This window comes from Osmerus eperlanus, chromosome 1 (assembly GCF_963692335.1).
Source record: "Osmerus eperlanus chromosome 1, fOsmEpe2.1, whole genome shotgun sequence".
Taxonomy (NCBI): domain Eukaryota; kingdom Metazoa; phylum Chordata; class Actinopteri; order Osmeriformes; family Osmeridae; genus Osmerus; species Osmerus eperlanus.
In genome coordinates, this window is record NC_085018.1 from 23390885 (window position 1) to 23413296 (window position 22412).

General features: G+C 49.7%; 2 protein-coding genes across 2 annotated transcripts in view; one reads left to right on the forward strand and one right to left on the reverse strand.

The window, feature by feature from the left end:
* The window catches only part of LOC134019280 (E3 ubiquitin-protein ligase RNF123), an 84899-nt gene that overhangs the window by 18818 nt on the left and 43669 nt on the right, over positions 1–22412 (reverse strand). The window contains exon 37 of the mRNA XM_062460031.1: positions 2779–2990. Within this exon, the coding sequence (XP_062316015.1) occupies positions 2779–2990 (212 nt within the window). The remainder of the gene's footprint in view (positions 1–2778; positions 2991–22412) is intronic.
* On the forward strand, positions 9306–14367 carry amigo3 (adhesion molecule with Ig-like domain 3). The gene is made up of 2 exons (XM_062471526.1): positions 9306–10412; positions 10729–14367. The coding sequence occupies exon 2, from the start codon at positions 11006–11008 to the stop codon at positions 12497–12499; it is 1494 nt and encodes a 497-aa protein (XP_062327510.1). The 5' UTR covers positions 9306–10412; positions 10729–11005; the 3' UTR covers positions 12500–14367.

The following is a 22412-nucleotide window of genomic DNA, read 5'->3' on the forward strand; positions in this document are numbered from 1 at the left end:
ATCTGTCTGTCTGTGTCTGCCCTGCCTGTCAGTCAGTCTGTCCTGCGAGCAGCATGAGGCCTGACACCAACACTAGGATGTGAGGATGAGAATAAAGAGGCAGAGAATGTACCGGAGGGATGGGAGGGAGGGAGGGAGGGAGGGAGAGGGAGAGAGAGAGAGAGAGAAAGAGAGAGAGAGAGAGAGAGAAAGAGAGGGAGAGAGAGAGAGAGAGAGAGAGAGAGAGAGAGAAGGAAAAAGAGAGAGGGAGAAAGGGAGAGGGGAGACAGCAAGCTCAAAAGCAGGCAGTCGCTGATAAGAGGATGACCCAGAGTCCTTGTCATTCACACAGCTTGTTCTTTTAGCCTCAGCTGTTGGAGCTGGAGGCCATGCCTTCCTCTCCACTCCTCTTGTCTACACTGCTCTCCTCTCTCCATTACTCTCCTCTCCCCCCCCCCTTTCCATTCCACTCGACTCTGTCAACCTTACATTGTGTCACATTCAACAATGTCCTCCAACAAATAAAAAAACACTAGCTTGACTAGTGAAGTCAGCCTTCCTAACCTGAAGAGATTGATGTCAGATGTAACACTGGACATTGTACCTCCAATCTAATGAACGTGTGAGTAACAGACGGAGGTGTGACAGCTAATAGCCAGCTGGAACACTGTGCTCTGCTCTGTGTGAGAGTGTGTGTGTGTGTGCATACTGCTGCACCTAAAGCCAGACCAGGCACTAAGCTTCCACTACCAAATAGCGACAGGACCATCCCAACCAGGAAGAACCAGCTGATAAACCTATTTACAGATATTCCAGGACACCCATTGGCTGTCAACACCAGCTGTAACCTACATGAGCAGTCCCCACCCCCAAGACCAGCGGGCGACTAGCCTGGCGTTGCTACTGTAGCAAACTTCCTGGCTGCTGTAACCATGTTATCTGCTCCACTGGCCCCTACACACACACACACACACAGTGAGACACACGCACGCACACACACACCCACACAGTGAGACACACAGTCACGACAGAGACAAAAAACGTTGTCTAGGACAGCTTCACAGTCAGAAAACAGCTGCTTGTCTGAGTAGCGCTGGTGCACTCCCACCGCATTCTGGATGGCTCTAGGTGCTTTCACTGTGTAGGTGTCTACGTGTGTGTGTGTGTTGAGGGGGCTACACGCCGTGTAAATTATTCAAAAGGGATTTAAGGTTTCCTACAGCACTAGGTAAACAAGCTGAGCAGAGCAGGGCAGAGGACAGTAAAGTAAAGTAAATTTGAGTAGAGCAGATCGGAGGAGAGTAGAGGACAGTAGAGTAAAGCAGATTTGAGTAGAGCAGATCGGAGGAGAGTAGAGGACAGTAGAGTAAAGCAGATTTGAGTAGAGCAGATCGGAGGAGAGTAGAGGACAGTAGAGTAAAGCAGATTTGAGTAGAGCAGATCGGAGGAGAGTAGAGGACAGTAGAGTAAAGCAGATTTGAGTAGAGCAGATCGGAGGAGAGTAGAGGACAGTAGAGTAAAGCAGATTTGAGTAGAGCAGATCGGAGGAGAGTATAGGACAGTAGAGTAAAGCAGATTTGAGTAGAGCAGATCGGAGGAGAGTATAGGACAGTAGAGTAAAGCAGATTTGAGTAGAGCAGATCGGAGGAGAGTATAGGACAGTAGAGTAAAGCAGATTTGAGTAGAGCAGATCGGAGGAGAGTATAGGACAGTAGAGTAAAGCAGATTTGAGTAGAGCAGATCGGAGGAGAGTAGAGGACAGTAGAGTAAAGCAGATTTGAGTAGAGCAGATCGGAGGAGAGTATAGGACAGTAGTGTAAAGCAGATTTGAGTAGAGCAGATCGGAGGAGAGTAGAGGACAGTAGAGTAAAGCAGATTTGAGTAGAGCAGATCGGAGGAGAGTATAGGACAGTAGAGTAAAGCAGATTTGAGTAGAGCAGATCGGAGGAGAGTAGAGGGACAGTAGAGTAAAGCAGATTTGAGTAGAGCAGATCGGAGGAGAGTAGAGGACAGTAGAGTAAAGCAGATTTGAGTAGAGCAGATCGGAGGAGAGTAGAGGACAGTAGAGTAAAGCAGATTTGAGTAGAGCAGATCGGAGGAGAGTAGAGGACAGTAGAGTAAAGCAGATTTGAGTAGAGCAGATCGGAGGAGAGTAGAGGACAGTAGAGTAAAGCAGATTTGAGTAGAGCAGATCGGAGGAGAGTAGAGGACAGTATAGTAAAGTAGATTAGAAGACAGGTGTCCTGGTTTGTAGTTCTGTCTAGACCACAGAGGGCAGGTGTCCAGGTCTCTGACAGCGCTCTGTGCTAGACCAGAACACCCTCACCTACAACAACACTCACGCTATCACAGACCTGGGCGGCCAGCACGGGCTCGGAGGTAAAGCATGGATCAATGTTCACAGGTTCAACATATATCAGAGATAGACTCACAATCAGACCGGCAGACAAGTACAGACAAACAGGTAGAGACTGGCAGGTAAAGACAGACAGACAGGGACAAACAGACAGACAGAGACAGACAGGTACAGACAGACAGACAGGTAGTGACAGACAGGTACAGACAGGTAGTGACAGACAGGTATAGACAGACAGGTAGTGACAGACAGGTATAGACAGACAGACAGACAGAGACAGACAGGTAAAGACAGATAGACAGAGACAGACAGGTAGTGACAGACGGGTAAAGACAGACAGACAGAGACAGACAGGTAAAGACAGACAGACAGAGACAGACAGACAGGTAGTGCCAGACAGGTAAAGACAGACAGACAGACACAGACAGGCAGCTGGTACTCACATGCGTGCAGGGAGAAGTGTTTGCGGTCAGCAGCAGCAGCAGCGGCGGCGGCGGCGGCAGTGTTGGGCGCGGCCGGTCCGGCTGTGAGGATGGGGCCTGGGGGGGGCGGTGGGGCCCCGGACCCTGAGCCCTCTCCCTCCCCCAGCAGGTGCTGGATGGAGTGGAGCTGGAAGCAGGGGTCAGACAGGAGCACTGCAGCCGCACGAGACACCCTGAAACACACAAATTAAACCCCTCATCGTCTCTCATCTTACATTTACATTTAGCAGACGCCCTTATCCAGAGCGACTTACAGTAAGTACAGGGACATTCCCCCGAGGCAAGTAGGGTGAAGTGCCTTGCCCAAGGACACAACGTCATTTTTGCACGGCCGAGAATCGAACTGGCAACCTTAAGATTACTAGCCATATTCCCTAACCACTCAGCCACCTGCCTCCCTGATCTTCCAGCCGGCTCTCGGCTGCTGAAGCACCAACACTTCCCCACCTGCCGATTCATGAAGTGTTTCATAGTTTTCATACCATGTGTAGTACATATTCTAGGAACCACTTTTTACGCGTTAAACCACTGGTTTTGGGTTGGTTGATAATGGATTTCTGTGGTCTGTAAGGAAATCTGGGTCCTCAGACAAAAAAACGAAACCTGTATCCCCTTAGCCTGAAGACACACAAACACACTGCGGCATAACCCACCAACAGCACCTGAGCCTGGGGCTTCCTGAAAGCCAGGAAGTGGAGATTGATTTCCTGAGGTCTTGACTTGCACACGCACACCTTGGGTTGGGGGTGCAATATTCAATCAACAACACTGCAATCAATGGAACTACACCTCCCTTCCCCTCCTCATCTCCCCTCCTCACCTCCCTTCCCCTCCTCATCTCCCTTCCCCTCCTCATCTCCCCTCCCCTCCTCATCTCCCTTCCCCTCCTCATCTCCCTTCCCCTCCTCATCTCCCTTCCCCTCCTCATCTCCCCTCCACTCCTCATCTCCCCTCCCCTCCTCATCTCCCTTCCCCTCCTCATCTCCCCTCCACTCCTCATCTCCCCTCCTCACCTCCCTTCCCCTCCTCATCTCCCTTCCCCTCCTCATCTCCCCTCCCCTCCTCATCTACCCTCCCCTCCTCACCTCCCTTCCCCTCCTCATCTCCCTTCCCCTCCTCATCTCCCTTCCCCTCCTCATCTCCCCTCCCCTCCTCATCTCCCTTCCACTCCTCATCTCCCCTCCCCTCCTCATCTCCCCTCCCCTCCTCATCTCCCCTCCCCTCCTCATCTCCCTTCCCCTCCTCATCTCCCCTCCCCTCCTCATCTCCCTTCCACTCCTCATCTCCCCTCCCCTCCTCATCTCCCCTCCCCTCCTCATCTCCCCTCCCCTCCTCATCTCCCCTCCACTCCTCATCTCCCCTCCCCTCCTCATCTCCCCTCCACTCCTCATCTCCCCTCCCCTCCTCATCTCCCTTCCCCTCCTCATCTCCCCTCCCCTCCTCATCTCCCTTCCCCTCCTCATCTCCCCTCCCCTCCTCATCTCCCCTCCCCTCCTCACCTCCACTCCTCATCTCCCTTCCCCTCCTCATCTCCCCTCCCCTCCTCATCTCCCCTCCCCTCCTCATCTCCCGTCCACTCCTCATCTCCCCTCCCCTCCTCATCTCCCCTCCCCTCCTCACCTCCCCTCCCCTCCTCACCTCCCCTCCACTCCTCACCTCCCCTCCACTCCTCTGTTCTTTACTTCTTGATCCCATCTCTCCAGCCAACCTCACATCAATCTTTCATTCCAGGGCCTCTAACAACACTCAACTTCACACTGCAACAAAATGACACATTCTCTGTCTCTCTGTCTCTCTCACTCACACACAAACAGGTTCACTCTCACACACACACACACAAACGGGTTCACCCGAGCTGTCCCAGCACAGGCCTTGATGATGCAAGATTTGGAAACAGATAGCCAGCAAGCCAGCCAGCCCAATAGGTAAACACACACTCAAGCATAAACATGAACACATAACAGACTCTATTTCGAACTGATCTCTGAATCCAGTCAGTGAAAAACATTTTGAATGTGTTGATAAATATAGAGAAAAACTAAACTACCACCTACACACGCCAGGTTATCAGTGTGTGTGTGTGACCAGATGTCTATTCGTAGATTCAGACATCACCTCCAGCCACAGAGCAGCTGACTGTGACTCACGCTGCCACAAACACACACACACACACACACACACAAAGACCAATGGGCAGAAGCAGCTGAGAGTGGGAGCGAGACAGACAGTTCGACACCAAACTCAGTTCTCACACACACACACTCCAATGCTCACACTATATCACACACTCTCCCCAAAGATCACACTTTCTCACACACACGCACACACTCTCTCTCACTCAGGCACTCACCCACACTCTGAATGAGGAGATGGAGGGATGAAATAAAGAGTTGATTAAGAGAGCAGAGCTGGAGATAATGGACAGGGGTGGAGGAAGGGGATCGATTCCTCTCCTCCAACCCTCTTTCCCTCTGTTCTTATCCTCTCCCTCCTCCCAGCACTTGTCTCTACTCCCATCTGCTCATTATCATGTCATTTACAAAAGAGCAGCCTGCAGTAATCAAAGGGTCAGAGGAAAAACACTCATCTGTGTGTGTGTGTGTGTGTGTGTGTGTGTGTGTGTGTGTGTGTGTGCGTGTTTGTGTGTGCCTGCGAACCTGCTGACCTGTACAGCCACCCATGCCCGGAGACATGGCGATTAAAGAGGCTGAGGTAAAACGAATTGATGTAAAACGAAAGGCGACGCTCTTAATTATGCCCATCATAACATGACAAAGGAGAGGGGAGGGACAGGGCTGAGCAGCTCTTATTGTGCGTGGAGAGGGAGAGCGAGAGAGAGAGAGGGAGGCAGGGAGGGTTAGGGTTAGGCTGAGCAGCTCTTATTGTGCGTGGAGAGGGAGAGCGAGAGAGAGAGAGGGAGGCAGGGAGGGTTAGGGTTAGGCTGAGCAGCTCTTATTGTGCGTGGAGAGAGAGGGAGAGAGGGAGAGAGGGAGGGAGGGAGAGAAGGAGGGAGGGGGAGAGGGAGGGGGAGAGAGTGGGAGGGGGAGAGAGTGGGAGAATGGGATGATGCAGTCAGGATTGGAAATGTCACCACGACGACGAGCTTAGAGGAATATGCTGTTCCTGTCAGTAGTATTGTCTCCTCATCAGAGAACCCAAAGGGGAGGGAAAGGAGAGAGAGAGGAGAGAAAGAGTGAGAAAAGGAGCGAGAGAGAGAGAGAAAGAGAGAGAGGGAGCGGGAGAACAGGAGAGAGAGAAATTCAGAGAATAAAACAAAGATTAGGAGCATAAATTGAGAGTAAGGGCTTCAGACACCAAAAGCAGCAACCGCTGCTGCCTCCATTCTGAACAAGCTTTGATTTCTACTCTGGCAACGCAGAGCTGAAGCAAGGCACCTAGAGGCAGATCACAGCCTGATGTAAAAAGCAGAATATCTAACTAGTGCTAGCTAGCTTCTTAGTTAAAATAGATGGGAAGTGACGAGGTACAAATACTTTGTTAATATAAAAAAAAAATCTGTGTAAAAACGTGAAACTTTTTTGTGCCGTGTTGTGTGAATAGAAAGGTTTAAATAATATTTGCGGAAAAAAGTTTTCAAAAAAGTTTTGAAGAAAAATGAGAGGATTTTGGTGTTGTGTTGTTTGTAAAATGTTTCGAAAAATACCAAAAATATATTTGAGAATTTATTTTTTTAAAGGTTGAAATTATATTGTTTTGAAAACTATTTGCATCATTGATTGAGTCCTTGATGAGGACTCTACTATACTCTACTGTACTATACTGTACTCTACTCTGTTTTAGGATTCTCAGTTCTATTCTCGCCTCCTTTCACTGTGTGAAAAGAAAATGTTAAAAAAAAAAAGGTTTTTAAGGTTGAAAAAATATTTTCAAAAAAAGTTTTGAAAGGTTGCAAAAAAAGTTTTTAAAAAAAGGTTACGTTTCTAAAGTTTAAAAAATATATTTTCTACAAAAAGTTTCAAAAGGTTTAAAAAGTATTTTCAGTTTCGAAAGGTTGAAAAAAAAAAAAAATCAACAAGGATGAGTACTTGATGAAGACTGCTCTGCTGCAATCTACTCTGTTACCGCCTCCTCTCCTGGTGGGGAAAAAGTTCTGCCTGCTAGCTGGCAAGCTCAGGTGTTAACAACAGGACAGAGCTCTGCTTCGATTTATTCCTCCAAATATTCCCTCCATTCATCACCAACTTCATACTCACCCACCCACTGCAACAACACACAACAGCACTGACACACTCTCATTCTTTATACAAATGCACAACTGTCTGAGTGTGAGAGAGAGATAGAGAGAGAGAGAGAGAGAGAGAGAGAGAGAGAGAGAGCAATGTATAGATAGATGGGGGGGAGAAAGAGAGAGAGACAAATAAAGAGAGGAGAGAAAGTGAGACCTTAGAGAACCAGCGCGAGAGAGGGAGGAAGAGGAGGCAGTTTAGACACATCAGAGACACTGAGAAATAGAAAAAACTACTATCTCTGTCTGTCTGTCAGTCTGTACCTACCTGTCTGTCTGTACATGTCTGTCTTTCTATCTCTGTCTGCCTGTCTGTCTATACCTGTCTGTCTGTCTCTACCTGTCTGTCTGTCTATACCTGTCTGTCTGTCTATACCTGTCTGTCTGTCTGTCTCTACCTGTCTGTCTATCTCAGTCTGTCTGTCTGTCTGCCTTTGTTGTCCTCTGATCAATCTTCTCAGTCTCAGTCTCTTAATGTTACCCATGTGCGCACACACACACACAATGTATGTTTCAACAACAGCCCTTCAGACTTCATTCTGTTCCATCTCTACAATGATGGACTGCAGTGTCCCTCACAGCTGACACAATGCAGTCTGGAAGAATAGCATTAAACCACCACTGTGTTTTCAGGCCAGTAGACCAGACGTGTTCACACAGGTACACAAACACACACATACACACACACACCTCTGGCCAGTCACTTGAGACTCTAATGATAGCCTGCCACTGCGACACACAAGCACTATAGGCCACCAACAAGCTGGAGGGAGGAGGGCTAGAGAGGATTGTCCAACTGGTGTGTGTGTGGTGCGTGTGTGTCTTTCCTTTAGTGTGTATGTGGGTGTGTATTTTTGGGGATGTGTTGAACGTATGGGTACATCTCCATCTCTGTGCAGAAGAGACACAGAAAAATAGAGATTGAGAGTGTACGTACGTGTGTGTGTGTGTACGTGTGTGTATGTGTTTGTGTACGTGTGTGTGTGTACGTGTGTGTGTGTACGTGTGTGTATGTGTTTGTGTGTGTGTACGTGTGTGTGTGTACGTGTGTGTATGTGTGTGTACGTGTGTGTATGTGTGTGCGTGTACGTGTTTGTGTGTGTGTACGTGTGTGTACGTGTGTACGTGTGTGTACGTGTGTGTTGAAGTCGACTGCGGCTCCTGGCTGTGTTAACACACTGACAGCAGACCAGGCTGCAAGGGCCACTACAACCAAGAGGCAGAGACAGCTCCCAGTCTAAACACACACACACACATGCACATGCACACTACAGAAACATGCGTAGGAACAGAAGTACGGTTACAACCTGGGTACATTTGTTTACATGGCTTTTAAATGGGACTTGTGCAGGATAATACTATACTGTCCAATCACTGCTAATGGGGAGAGTCAACCAGACAACCGCTAATGGTGTGATGCCCATTGAAACACATCTAGACAGAGAGAAAAGAGAGATAGAAAGAAAAGAGAGAGAAATAGAAAGAAAAGAGAGAGAGAAACAGACAGAATGGGTAGGGAAAGAGGAGAGATTGCGGTTGCGTATGTACTCAGAGAACCTGGCCAGCTGCATTAGTGCAGGGAAGTGCATGACCACACACCAGTGGAAACCTTTGGGCCAGAACCACACTGGATGTTTACGGAGCAAACCCGGCTAAAACACACAAAGGATTCCCAATGCAAATGCAATTTATCAATAAGAGCAAATAATTAGGAACGCGAGAAGAGGGGAGGGGAGAGGAGAAGGAGAGGTTTCAAATTCTAAAAACACATTAATTTTCCAAATGCTATTTTAATTTAAAATAACCACGGACATAACATGAATCGACAGCATGTACGTCACTGAAAACAGCATAGTGAAGGAGAGGAGATTTCCTTTTTATATTCCTCTGAACCTAGCGCCAATCATAGATTAGTAGAATCGCCCCCACCCCTCACTAGGCTCCTCCTCTGGAAAAGCATGCTGCTTGTTTACACTGAACACAGAAAAAGAGGGAGAGAGGGAGAGAAAGAGAGGAAAAGACACCGAGCGAGAGAGCGAGAGAGAGAGAGAGGCTGAGAGATACAGGGGAAAAAGGAGGGAGAGAGGAAAAGAGAGCGAGAGAGAGGCTGAGAGATACAGGGGAAAAAGGAGGGAGAGAGGAAAAGAGAGCGTGAGGGAGGGAAAGAGAGGCGGGGGGGAGGGCAGACGATGGAGGAGGCAGTAACGCCATAAAGTGAAGAGCAGGGGAGGAGAGAGACGACACACACCGCTGAGAGAGAGAGGAAGATGAAGCACCGCTGAGAGGGAGAGGAAGACAACACGAAAGAACGCAGGAGAAAAAGAGAGGGAGAGAGAGAGAGGGAGAGAGAGAGAGGGAGAGAGAGAGAGGGAGAGAGAGAGAGGGAGAGAGAGAGAGGGAGAGAGGTATATAAGGAGCAGCAGGGTGCAGTGACTGCTGTGTCGCGCTGTTCCGAGGAAAACCCCAGAAGCTTGCTCTGAGCCACAACGTAGCCTGTCTGACTGAGCCACGGAGGAGAGAGAAGCAACAGCTTACACACACACACACACACACCTATCTCCAGCTGTTTGCAGCAGGGAAGAGAGGAGGGAAACGAGAGGAGCAGAAACTTCTGTCTGATTGGTGGACTGTGGTCAGAGGTGGGAGGACCCTGGCGGGAGCGTCTTTCTGAGACGGGGAGGCTAACCTGGAGCTGAAACCACCTGGATGGGATTACACTCTTCTACACCGCTCGCTTCTACAAACACTCTTGTCCACGCTAGGAAGGAGAGGAGGGATGGTGTATTGATTGAGAAGGAGTGAGAAAAAGGGAGTGAGAGAAAAAAGAGGGAGTGAGAGAGAAAGAGGGAGTGAGAGAGAAAGAAAGAGAGCGAGAGAGGGAGTCAGAGAGAGAGAAGGAGCTGCTTGTGTATGAGCGAGAATGGATGGGAAATCTTAAACGCTCGTGAAATTGACTGCGTGATTGTGTTAAGCCAAGTGGACAGAATGCTGACTTCTCTTAAAGCCATCCCGTGTTCGAAGCAGATAGGGCCCTGAGAAGAGGAGGGGACCCTGGACAAAGACACGTTCCATCTGGGAACTGTCAGCCAGCCATCCAGTCAGGACGGACCAAACAGCGTTTGTTGAACAGATGATTGAAAACACCATGCTCTATTTGACTTGAAGAACTAAACACACAACCAGAGGAGCTGAATGTTTGCGCCTACTTAAAAAATATCTATAATTTTTGAAAGGTGAGTTGTTAGATTATTTTTTTTATTATCACGGCTTCTCCTCCACGTGAGTCGCAGTCCTAGCAACCGGTCGGACAGAACGGGACGTTGCCGTGGCGTTTATGGACTCCGTGGAGGTGAGAGACCAGATTTTCAAGCCAAGGTTGTTTGTGGTGATGCAATCTACTGTAAAAATCCTTGTGTACAGGTTGAGATGGAAGGGGATGGTGTTCTCTTCACTGAAACATAGAGACGTTTACAGACTGAACTTGAACTGCATTCCATATGCGTTCCATTTGCTAATTGCCTTTTACTTCCCTTCCTCTCTCTCTCCTTCGCCCTCTGCTTCCACTTTCCCTCTCCCACTCTCCCTTCCATCCCTCTTTCTATCTTCATCCCTCTCCCCTGTCTTCCTCCTGCTCTCCATCTTCCCCCCCTCCCCTCCTCCTCCAGTATGGCCGTGGCTTGCAGCAGAGTAAGTCGTCCTGCCAGCGTCAGTTCTCAGCTGTAAACCCTAGAGAGGAATCTCCACAGTGACACCATCCAGCTTCAGAGAAACTGAACTCCTGAGGAAGTCACTGTCTTCTGAGCTCTGACTGATGGAGTTGAATCAGATCTCTCTTCTCTCCCCGTGTTGACTGAGGATCTAATCACCAACGCTTTACAACCTCACGCAACCCTGCGGAGATCTGGCTGCACATCCCCTACCCACAGTCCTCCTCTCGGCGCCATGGCCCGTGCCGGTGGCATGCCTGCGCCTCTGGTGTTGATAGGCTACTTCCTGTTCCTCCCCCTGCTGCGATTGGCCGAGGCCAGTTGTCCGTCTCCCTGCGTGTGCGCCTCGGACATCTTGAGCTGCAGCGCGGCTGGTCTGAAGCTCCTCCCCTCCCCGCTGCCTCCCTCCACCGCCACCCTGGACCTCAACCACAACCTGCTGGTCGCCTTGGTGCCCGGTGCCTTCTCCTCCCTGCCCCGCCTCCACACCCTCCGCCTGGCTCACAACCGCCTCAGCAGGCTGGAGCCAAGAACCTTCCAGAACGCCAGCCTGGGTCTCCGGCACCTGGACCTCTCGTCCAATCAGCTGGATCTGCTGGATCGGCACTGGTTCCTGGAGTTGCCAGGGTTACAGGAGCTCCTGCTTTTCAACAACCACATTGTCAAGGTGGAGAGTCTGGCGTTGGCTGGTCTGGGTATGCTCAGACAGCTCTATCTCAGCCACAACTTTCTCACCGAGTTCCCCTTCTCGTCCATCCAGAAGGACACCCACCCCTACCTGTCCACCCTGGACCTGTCCTCCAATCAGCTGCTCCAGCTGCCCCTGGACGAGATCTCCGCCCTGCCTGCCACCCTCCAGAGTGCCCTCTACCTCCACAACAACACGCTGACCTGCGACTGCTCCATGTACGGCCTGTTCCGCCACTGGGAGCAACAAGACTTCGGCTCGGTGAAAGACTTCCGCAGGGAGCACACCTGCCGGCTGTATGGGGACCGGCGCGCCTCGGTTCGCTTCCTGGAGCACGGGGGCTCCTTCGGGAACTGCAGCCTGCCCCCCGCCGAGCAGCAGGGGGCGGCAGAGAGCAGCCTGCAGGGGTACGTGGGAGACGCCCTCCTCCTGGACTGCGTGACCCGGCTGAGAGGTCGCGACCTCCACTACCTGTGGGTGCTGCCCCAGCAGGCGTACGTGGCGGCGCCGGGCAACGACAACGGCTCGCTGCGCGTGTTTGCCAACGGCTCCCTGGAGATCCTGTCGGTGAGGGCTGAGGACTCGGGCGTGTACCTGTGCATGGTGCAGGACCGGGGCCGCCAGCGCAACGAGACGTGGGAGGTGAACGTGACGGTGGCGCTGCGGGGGCAGGAGGCGGAGCCCTTCAACACGGGCTTCACCACCCTGCTGGGCTGCGTGGTGAGCCTGCTGTTGGTGCTCATGTACCTCTACCTGACCCCCTGTCGCTGCTGCTGCCGCAAGACCCCCGCCCCGGCCGCCAACACCCCCAGCCCCGGCAACGAGGCCAGCGCACAGTCCTCCATCCTCACCCCCACCCCGCCCGCCACCACAGAGGGGCCGGGCCGCAAGGTCAGTAACAACAAGCATGTGGTCTTTCTGGAGCCAATCAGAGAGCAGAATGGCCGGCTTAGGGCGGAGCCCCCCAAGCTCCTCCAATCGCAGCGAGGGGACACAGACTCCATCATCTCAGTGTTCTCAGACACACCCATCGTGCCATAGCACCCAACAGCCATCACCTCCTCGTACTCCTCCTACTCCTCCTCACCCACCTCCTCCCCCCCCCCCCCGACCTCACCCACTCCTCCTCACTGCCTGCTGGGGAGGTCGCTGAGTTACTGAGCCTCAAAGCAGCACAGAGAGATGGAGGGAAGGGAGGAGAGACTGGGAGGAGAGAGACAAGGAGCGAGAGATGAGGAGACTCCTAGGTCAGGCGATACAGGACCCTGGAGGTATGCAGGAGAAGGTTGGTGCGATCAGGTCAACGGGGGAAAACAGCCTCTAAACAACCAGACTCACAGCACAGAGCTCCTTTCTGCACAGCATGACCCTTTAGACAGATATACAGTACACACACACACACACACACACACACACACACAGGTACAGTACAGCTACTGATACATCTAATGTTACAGTACAGCTACAGCACAGCACTGCTATAATGACTGCTACAGCTACAGTACAGCTACAGCACAGCACTGCTATAATGACTGCTACAGCTACAGTCCAGCTACAGCACAGCACTGCTATAATGACTGCTACAGCTACAGTACAGCTACAGCACAGCTATAATGACTGCTACAGCTACAGTACAGCTACAGCACAGCACTGCTATAATGACTGCTACAGCTACAGTACAGCTACAGCACAGCACTGCTATAATGACTGCTACAGCTACAGTACAGCTACAGCACAGCACAGCTATAGAGACTGCTACAGCTACAGTCCAGCTACAGCACAGCACAGCTATAATGACTGCTACAGCTACAGTCCAGCTACAGCACAGCACTGCTATAGAGACTGCTACAGCTACAGTACTGATGTAGCTACTGTCACAGTACAGCTACATCACAGATACAGTACTGCTCCCGCTCTGGCTAAAGCTACTGATACAGCTAATGCTAAAGAACTGCTATAATTACTGTAACAGTGAAGCTACTGATACAGCTAATGCTAAAGAACTGCTATAATTACTGTAACAGTGAAGCTACTGATACAGCTAATGCTAAAGAACTGCTATAATTACTGTAACAGTACAGCTACGGTACTGCTACAACCTAGCTTGGCCTGGACCAGGCTGACCACCACCATCACCACCACGCACGCGCACACACACACACACACACACACACACACACACACACATCAACATTCTTGTCTGAAGAGCGGCAAGCCTTCAGCTCATGCAACTTTGAAACCCCCCGTTTTCCCAGCTAGCGAGCTTGGCGGCGGTAGCGCCTGCACCGAGACAGCAGACCCCGGAAGCCTGGAGGAACGGCGCGGAGAAGCAGGGCTGACACAATGGGAGGAAGCTCTTAGCGGGTATAAATAGACCAGGGAGAGAGCGTGAGCTGGGGGGCCCCCCCACCTGGACCCCCCGCTGGGTGGACATACTTTGATCGAACGTCTGAAACGTTAGTGAACGGAATAAAAGCCTTTTGGGTAATCGTGTGAAGCGCTGACGAGATGGAGGATGAATTTGGACCTTGGTGCCAGATTGATCTCTCATCTAATTCAGGGGAGGGGGGGGAGGGTGCAGTGTTGTTTCAGGATGGACACAGGGCGGTGTTTGTTGTTGACGTGTCGGCCATGTTGGATATGAGCTGGAGCCCTTGAATTAGAACTTTGTATGCTGCACATCTAGTATGCTGCACATCTACGCCAATAGATGTGACCTATTGGATACGGACTGTGTTGAACAAAGACTCACTGTATGGATGGATGGGACAATCTAAAAGGTCAATTTTGTTTTTCTATCCTCCTCAACACCCCCCCCCCTCCCCTGCTCGCACTGTCCCTCTGTCCCTTACGCTCACCCTCTCGATTGATGTCTTAATAAATCCTTCAACTTGGACTGTCTAGAACAACGTCTGCTTGGTCATTGATATCTAACAGCATGAATCTGTGGCCAGATACACACACACTTACCATCCCCATCCCCGCCATAATGATCATCATCATCACCTGTATATGTACAGAGTCTCTTGTGTGGTTATAAGCTGAAAACACCCACCACTGTGTTCAACATCTCATGAAAAGACAATCTACTGCCAGCAAAAGAGCGCTGCTCTGAAAATTAGGTTTGCAGCGGGCTGCTTACGTGCTCGCTTTTGATCTATTCCCTCACATTTCTGGGTCTCTGCGTGTGTTGTCAAACCGTATCAGAGTATTATTTATTATTACCAGGGGAGTACTCCAAGGAAGTCAATGATAAACCACCATAGCACAAAGCAGCATAAGGACTTCAAATAAGGTTAGTTATAATTAAAACCAAGTTTCATGTAAGCACTTCCCAGTGTGAATTTGTGTGCGTGTGTGTGTGTGAAAAGAATTGTATGGTCCAAGTTTAATTAGCTGTCACGGGTCATTGTTAAATCAGGCAATGCCAGATTGTCTGTCGAGAGAACTAGAATCTGGGGCTTGTGAGCCATAATTATGTGGATGTCAGGAAGTCTGTGTGTGTGTGTGTGTGTGTGTGTGCATGGGGGGATCAGGGTATAAAATGACTGCTACAGCTTCACTAACACAACGTATCCAGTTATCTCCTCTCGTTTCTTCCTCTCCTCTCCTCCTGCACTCTTATGTAACCATAGTATCAATCACTCTTAGACACCAGTGTACTGAACCTGATCAGCTAGCTCTGCATCTCCCAGTTGACCCGTCGTGGCCACGAGTAAACAGATGCCCTGAGTGCCTAAAGGCCTCTGAGGACACGAGGGAACCGTGAGTGACTGGGCGCTTATCGATGAGCCTGAGATCAACACTCCAGCTGTTTAACAGCAAGGCTGTCTCTCTGGGAGACACATGGCAGAGGAAACGGAAGAAATCGTACTCATTACTGAGTTTCTCTCTCACCTAGAGAGGAATGGGGAGTGGGAAAGGGGGGAGTGGTTTAGAGGTGGAGATGGAGAGAGTTTGTCAGGGAGAAAAGCAGAAAATAATAGGGTGTATGTGTGTGTGGGGTGAAACAACACAGAAATGAAAACGTGGATAATATAAATGCAAACCCAGTCAACATATCACCAGGGCAGTGTGTCATGGAAACATTATCACAACATAATCACAACCATGAGTGGAATTACAGCCTCCGGGGCCTCTTCATGAACGAGCCGTCTAGGAGATCTGATTCTCCATACACCTCATTAATCGGGGGCTCCGAACGAGGAGGACTAACTCGGAAAAGCACAACTGCATCTTAACAAACAAACAGACCATACTTCAAAAGGCAATCTAATGACTTCAAACATTCTGCACAACAATATGTTCTCGTGTGAGCTCCTACTAGCTCCTTACTCCACCATACTAATACTCATACTAGCTCCCTACTCCAAAATACTATATGCATACTAGCTCCCTACTCTATCATATTATATTCATACTAGCTCCCTACTCCACTATACTTTACTCATACTAGCTTTCAACTTCATCAAACTAAGACTACTAATGTACTCTTTCTAAGTCCATACGTACTCCTTCATACTGACGAGGTTACTTATCAAGATCTACTTAATCTAGCTACCCACCCTTCCATACTGATACTACCTACACATACTAGCTCCCTGTATGCTAGATCTCGTCGAGGACCCAGACTCTGCGCTCGTCATCCTAACCCCAAATAAACCGCTTCGGCAGCGGACGCTTGCTGCTTCCACAACTGCTGGAAATGAAAAGAGAGATGGAGGGATGGAGAGCTATATTAGAGAGAGATGGAGGGATGGAGAGCTAGATTAGAGAGAGATGGAGGGATGGAGAGCTAGATTAGAGAGAGATGGAGAGATGGAGAGCTAGATTAGAGAGAGATGGAGAGCTAGATTAGAGAGAGATGGAGAGCTAGATTAGAGAGAAATGGAGGGATGGAGAGCTAGATCAGAGAGAGATGGAGGGATGGAGAGCTAGATTAGAGAGATGGAGGGATGGAGAGCTAGATTAGAGAGATGGAGGGATGGAGAGCTAGATTAGAGAGATGGAGGGATGTAGAGCTAGATTAGAGAGAGATGGAGAGCTAGATTAGAGAGAGATGGAGAGCTAGATTAGAGAGAGATGGAGAGCTAAATTAGAGAGAGATGGAGGGATGAAGAGCTAGATTAGAGAGATGGAGGGATGGAGAGCTAGATTAGAGAGAGATGGAGAGCTAGATTAGAGAGAGATGGAGAGCTAGATTAGAGAGAGATGGAGAGCTAAATTAGAGAGAGATGGAGAGCTAGATCAGAGAGAGATGGAGGGATGGAGAGCTAGATTAGAGAGATGGAGGGATGGAGAGCTAGATTAGAGAGAGATGGAGAGATGGAGAGCTAGATTAGAGAGAGATGGAGAGCTAGATTAGAGAGAGATGGAGAGCTATATTAGAGAGATATGGAGCTATATTAGAGAGAGATGGAGGGATGGATAGCTAGATTAGAGAGATGGAGGGGTGGAGAGCTAGATTAGAGAGAGATGGAGAGCTAGATTAGAGAGATGGAGGGATGGAGAGCTAGATTAGAGAGAGATGGAGAGCTAGATTAGAGAGAAATGGAGGGATGGAGAGCTAGATTAGAGAGAGATGGAGGGATGAAGAGCTAGATTAAAGAGAGACACCCAGCAGGCAGGGCAGGAGAGGCTTCGAACCACCCAGAGGATAAATCACTGCCTGCTGTATGCCTTCCTTCTGCATGGCCTGCTTCAGTCATTTCCTGTGTCGGTGTGGCATTAATATGGTGTTGTGATGCTGGAATTGAGAGCCATAGATCTTCTTTTAGAGCAGGCTACGGGATCGCATGACTACTAATCACATCTCCACACATTATTACAGCATGTAGCAAATGAAAAACACGAATGAAAGCGTATGTTAGTGTTGACGGCACAGTCAGTACAATTAATCCAAGTCAACAGTTTCGTAACCTACCTACCCCTGTTCTAAATCACCTACCCCTGTTCTAACTCACCTACCCCTGTTCTAACTCACCTACCCCTGTTCGAATTCACCTACCCCTGTTTTAACTCACCTACCCCTGTTCTAACTCACCTACCCCTGTTTTAACTCACCTACCCCTGTTCTAACTCACCTACCCCTGCTCCGACTGTTTCAACCCCCCTATTGTACCTTTGTTTTAAAGCATATATATATCGATCTTTTTCTTAAATCTCTCAACTCCCTTGTTGTTATCGATTAGTGTTTCAATAGAACAGTGTTTCAGCTAAAATTCTAGTTTTTCCTCACCCCTCTGTAGTGAGGCAGTAAAACCTATCTCAGTTCAGTAGTGGCTCCCAGAGGTCTGATTTCCTTCTGGAGATGTCTCGCTGATGGCTGGCTAATTCAGGGCAGCCCTGCTGGCGCTTTGAGGATCGTTTCACACAGCTACTGTAACACACCACTCTGAGCAGTGGAACCACCACACACACACACATCAGGATACTGCACCAGCACACACACACACTACAGAGGAACTCAACTCTTTCAAATATTAATCTGGTTCCACTTTTGCACAAACACACACACACACTCGCGCGCACACACACACACAAAGCTTTTCAAATCCCATTAGTGGCTTTAGTACATATTGGCTGTAATTTTCTCTTTGCCACGCTCTCTTTCCCCTACTGAAGTATTCCAGGAATCAGCACTCCCCTCCCGAGGAAGCTAAACTTCCTAAACAACACTAACAACTCTGAAATACTGTATTTACCTGTTGTAGGAGTGTGTGTGTGTGCTTTTGTGTGCAGTATGTGCGTGTGTGGGGGTGGCATATTGGTGAGTTTGCATGTTTGAGCCAGAAGGATTTTTCTTCTGCTGTTTCGTTTTCCCATCCACATCTTGTTGTGACAGACCAGTATACCAGACCAATTAGTCTGACAGGCCTTCTTAAGACTGCCTCCATATTAGTACAGCTGCCTAGTATTTGTGTGTGTATGTGTGTGCTGTGTGTGTGTGCGAGCTGTGTGTGTGTGTGTGTTGGTGTGTGTGCGAGCTGTGTGTGTGTGTGAGCTGTGTGTGTGTGTGTGTTGGTGTGTGTGTGTGCGAGCTGTGTGTGTGTGTGTGTGTGTGTGAGCTGTGTGTGTGTGTGTTGGTGTGTGTGTGTGCGAGCTGTGTGTGTGTGTGTGTGAGCTGTGTGTGTGTTGGTGTTTACCCTGTCTCCTGATATTTTGTCTGATAAAAGACAGTTAGAGCACCTTCAGGCGTGCTTCGGGAGAACAAGCCTCTGGGCTCCAAAGAGACAGAGCAGGGCTCCGAGTCAGAGAGAAAAGCTAAACATGAACACAGGAGCATCTCCCTCAAACACAGCAGACTCATCTAGACAATATGGCCGACTCATCCTCCAAGATATGGCAGAGTACGGGGCAGAACTACGGGAGAATGGAGGAAGTATTTTAGTGTGTGACGCACACACACACACGTATGAACGCTGATGGTATGAGCAGTGGCGGTTAATACCTTCACGATAAAAGTTAAAAAATAAAATAAAAAAATCAACGACCTCCAACATAAGGCTTTAAAAATGAGCGCTTCAAAAGAACCTTTTTACGTGACGTCTGACCATAGAAGGACAGAGAGAATAGCATTCCTTTCCAGTCTAATCAGCTACACCGGATATAAATACATCCAAGCTGCCTTGGTGCTTCTAGGAAGTTGGCCGGCAGCGGGAGTCAAGATCTCAACTTTGTGTACAGCTCATTTGATAAGACAACTCGTTATTGTCTGCACCGACGCGGCACACCCTCAGAACATTCCCAGCTGCTGAGGGAAGGGAGGGGAATTGGGAGTCAGTCCGTCAGGTCTGACGGAAGAGGAAGGAAGGGGAAGGGGGGATTACAGCTTCATGTGTATGAACACCACATGGGGGATGTGAGAGAAGGAACAGGTGGCAGGTGCTGGAGAGAAGATAAGATGGAGAGACAGAAACAGAGGAGGGGAGGCAGAGAGAGAGAGAGAGAAAGTGAGAGGCAGAGAGAGTGTGTGTGAGGGGACAGAGACAGACAGACACATGGACAGAGAGACAGACCGACAGAGACAAACAGACAGACACATGGACAGACAGACAGACAGGGAACAGGGATTAGAGGAAGACAGGGTGGTAGCAGGAAATGAATCAAAGCTGCAGTCTCTGAAGATAAGCATCCTAACAGCAGTGAAGCACATCTAACATCTTCCAGCAAGATAACCCACGTAGGCACACAGGCTTGGTGTCATACAAACAACCTTCAGGATGACATACAGCGCAATCTGTGAGCTGTCTCTTCATCACACTAGACAACCATCATCCCCACCCAAAAAATACAAATAAAAAAACTTCCACCAGGGCTACAGGGAAGACCTCAGCAACTGGAGTGCTGATATTTTGTCTGATAAAAGACAGTTAGAGCACCTTCAGGCGTGCTTCAGGAGAACAAGCCTCTGGGCTTCAAAGAGACACAGCAGGGCTCCGAGTCAGAGCCCTCCAGCTTGCAGACCTCGGCAGAGATGTTGGGCTCTGTCAGGACAATCTGCTAGCAACTTCCAGTAACAGGCTTCTCCTGCCTTCCCTTAAAGACAAACCATTACTGGGATGCTCTCTCTCTCTCTCTCTCTCTCTCTCTCTCTCTCTCTCTCTCTCTCTCTCTCTCTCTCTCTCTCTCTCTCTTCTCCCTCCCTCCCTCCCTCCCTCCCTCTCCCCCTCTCCCCCTCTCCCCCTCTCCCCCCCCCTCCCTCCCTCTCTCTCTCTCCCTCTCGCCCTGCACGCTAAAATGTTTACCATCAATCATTTACAAGGCTACAGAGAAAATAAAAGCATCTAAAAAAAAACAGTGTGGATGTGTGAGTCTGGATAACAACATGCTAGCTACACAGGCAGCTAGCTAGTGAGGGCAGAGGGCAGGGGAGCTAGTTTAAGATGTACTATGAGAGTGTCCTCTTGGCTTATTGGTACACAGTTTGGATTGGTGAGAAAGAGACTGGACTGCAAGCCTGTAAACTAGTACAATAAAATAAGCAGATTTCAGTAGAACAACCAGCATTGAATCGGTGAAGAGTCAGGATGGGCTGTGACTGACAGCAAGAGCTAATTTACATGACTGACTGAGGGAGAAGGAGGGAGAGAGAGACAGAGAGAGAGAGAGAGAGAGAGAGAGAGAGAGAGAGAGAGAGAGAGAGAGGGAGGGAGAGAGAGGGAGGGAGAGAGAGGGAGGGGGAGATTGAGAGGGAGGGAGATATATATAGAGAGATAGAGGGAGAGAGGGAATATGGAGGAAAGGAAAGAGGGAGGGGGGATGTACAGAGAGGATTTAGTAATGCAAGGCGGGACTTTAGGTTGCAGGGAGAACATGCCAGGGGTACCTGGGCACTGGCATCATCATCATCACCACCATTAACCTTCATCATCCTCATCATTAACCACCATCATCATTCAACTTCATCGTTCCAATAATTACCCGTCATCTTCAACATTCACCATCATCATTATCATCATCCCACGAGCCAGCTGCTCTGACTGACTGCTGCTCTGACTGACTGCTGCTCTGACTGACTTCTGCTCTGAAGGACTGCTGCTCTGACTGACTGCTGCTCTGACTGACTGCTGCTCTGACTGACTGCTGCTCTGACTGACTTCTGCTCTGACGGACTGCTGCTCTGACTGACTGCTGCTCTGAGTGACTGCTGCTCTGACTGACTGCTGCTCTGACTGACTGCTGCTCTGACTGACTTCTGCTCTGACTGACTTCTGCTCTGAAGGACTGCTGCTCTGACTGACTGCTGCTCTGACTGACTGCTGCTCTGACTGACTTCTGCTCTGACGGACTGCTGCTCTGACTGACTGCTGCTCTGAGTGACTGCTGCTCTGAGGGACTGCTGCTCTGACTGACTTCTGCTCTGACTGACTGCTGCTCTGAGGGACTGCTGCTCTGAGGGACTGCTGCTCGAGAAGCAGAGATAGCTGAGGGATCTAGGAGGTAGGAGGCTGAGATGTTGGGATCTAGGAGGTAGGAGGCTGAAGGGAGGGAGCTAGCAGGAAGGAAGGAGGTTAGGATCTAGGAGGTAGGAGGCTGAGATGTTGGGATCTAGGAGGTAGGAGGCTGAGATGTTGGGATCTAGGAGGTAGGGGGCAAAGAGATTAGGACTCTTAAAGTGGCAGCATAGGAGTGGCCAGGGTACAGAGGGAGCGAGAGAGAGAGAAAACAGCTAGCAGGGTTTTAATGCAGAGACAAAAGGAGCTATGCACAATCAAGTGATTTACTCCTTCAAGTGTGTGTGTGTGTGAGTGTGGTTGAGCACTCATGAGAGAGAGCGAACGAAAGACGCCTTTTCATCGCTTTTTCCATCATCCTGTTCTTTTCTCCATTAAGTGTGCGTGGGGCGACAACTGTGTATCACGACAGCCCTCACCCCATTGTGCAACAGCACACACAAGTACACACAGCTTTTCAACAGAAGAGGCAGAGAGAGAGAGCAAGAGAGAGAGCGAGAGAGAGCGAGAGACAGTTTTTTTTAGACGAGGAGAGGAGAATGGAGGACAACGCTATATAGATGTTTATCAGCTTTTTCAAAGATGCCTTTCATTATCTCACAGCAATATACTACTGAAATATCTCCCTTCACCTGCAGAATGCCACAAATAAATACAAACAAAAAACCGCTCTGGGAGTGTTTGTTTTGAATCTGCCCGTCTATGCCGCCCCTTTTACCCAAGACAAACCTCCCACTGACTCAGCCCCGGAGACAACTCAGGTCTGTATTGAAAGTTAAACCAGCACGACAACAAGCTTCTGGTCAGCGTCCATCTGCCAGATCGCTGCCTCTCTGGTCTGCAGACCCAGATCGCTGCCTCTCTGGTCTGCAGAGCCAGATCGCTACCTCTCTGGTCTGCAGAGCCAGATCGCTACCTCTCTGGTCTGCAGAGCCAGATCGCTGCCTCTCTGGTCTGCAGACCCAGATCACTACCTCTCTGGTCTGCAGACCCAGATC

Excerpts from the sequence above, each read along its gene's own strand:
- amigo3 (XM_062471526.1), top strand. The coding sequence starts at position 11,006 with ATGGCCCGTGCCGGTGGCATGCCTGCGCCTCTGGTGTTGATAGGCTAC.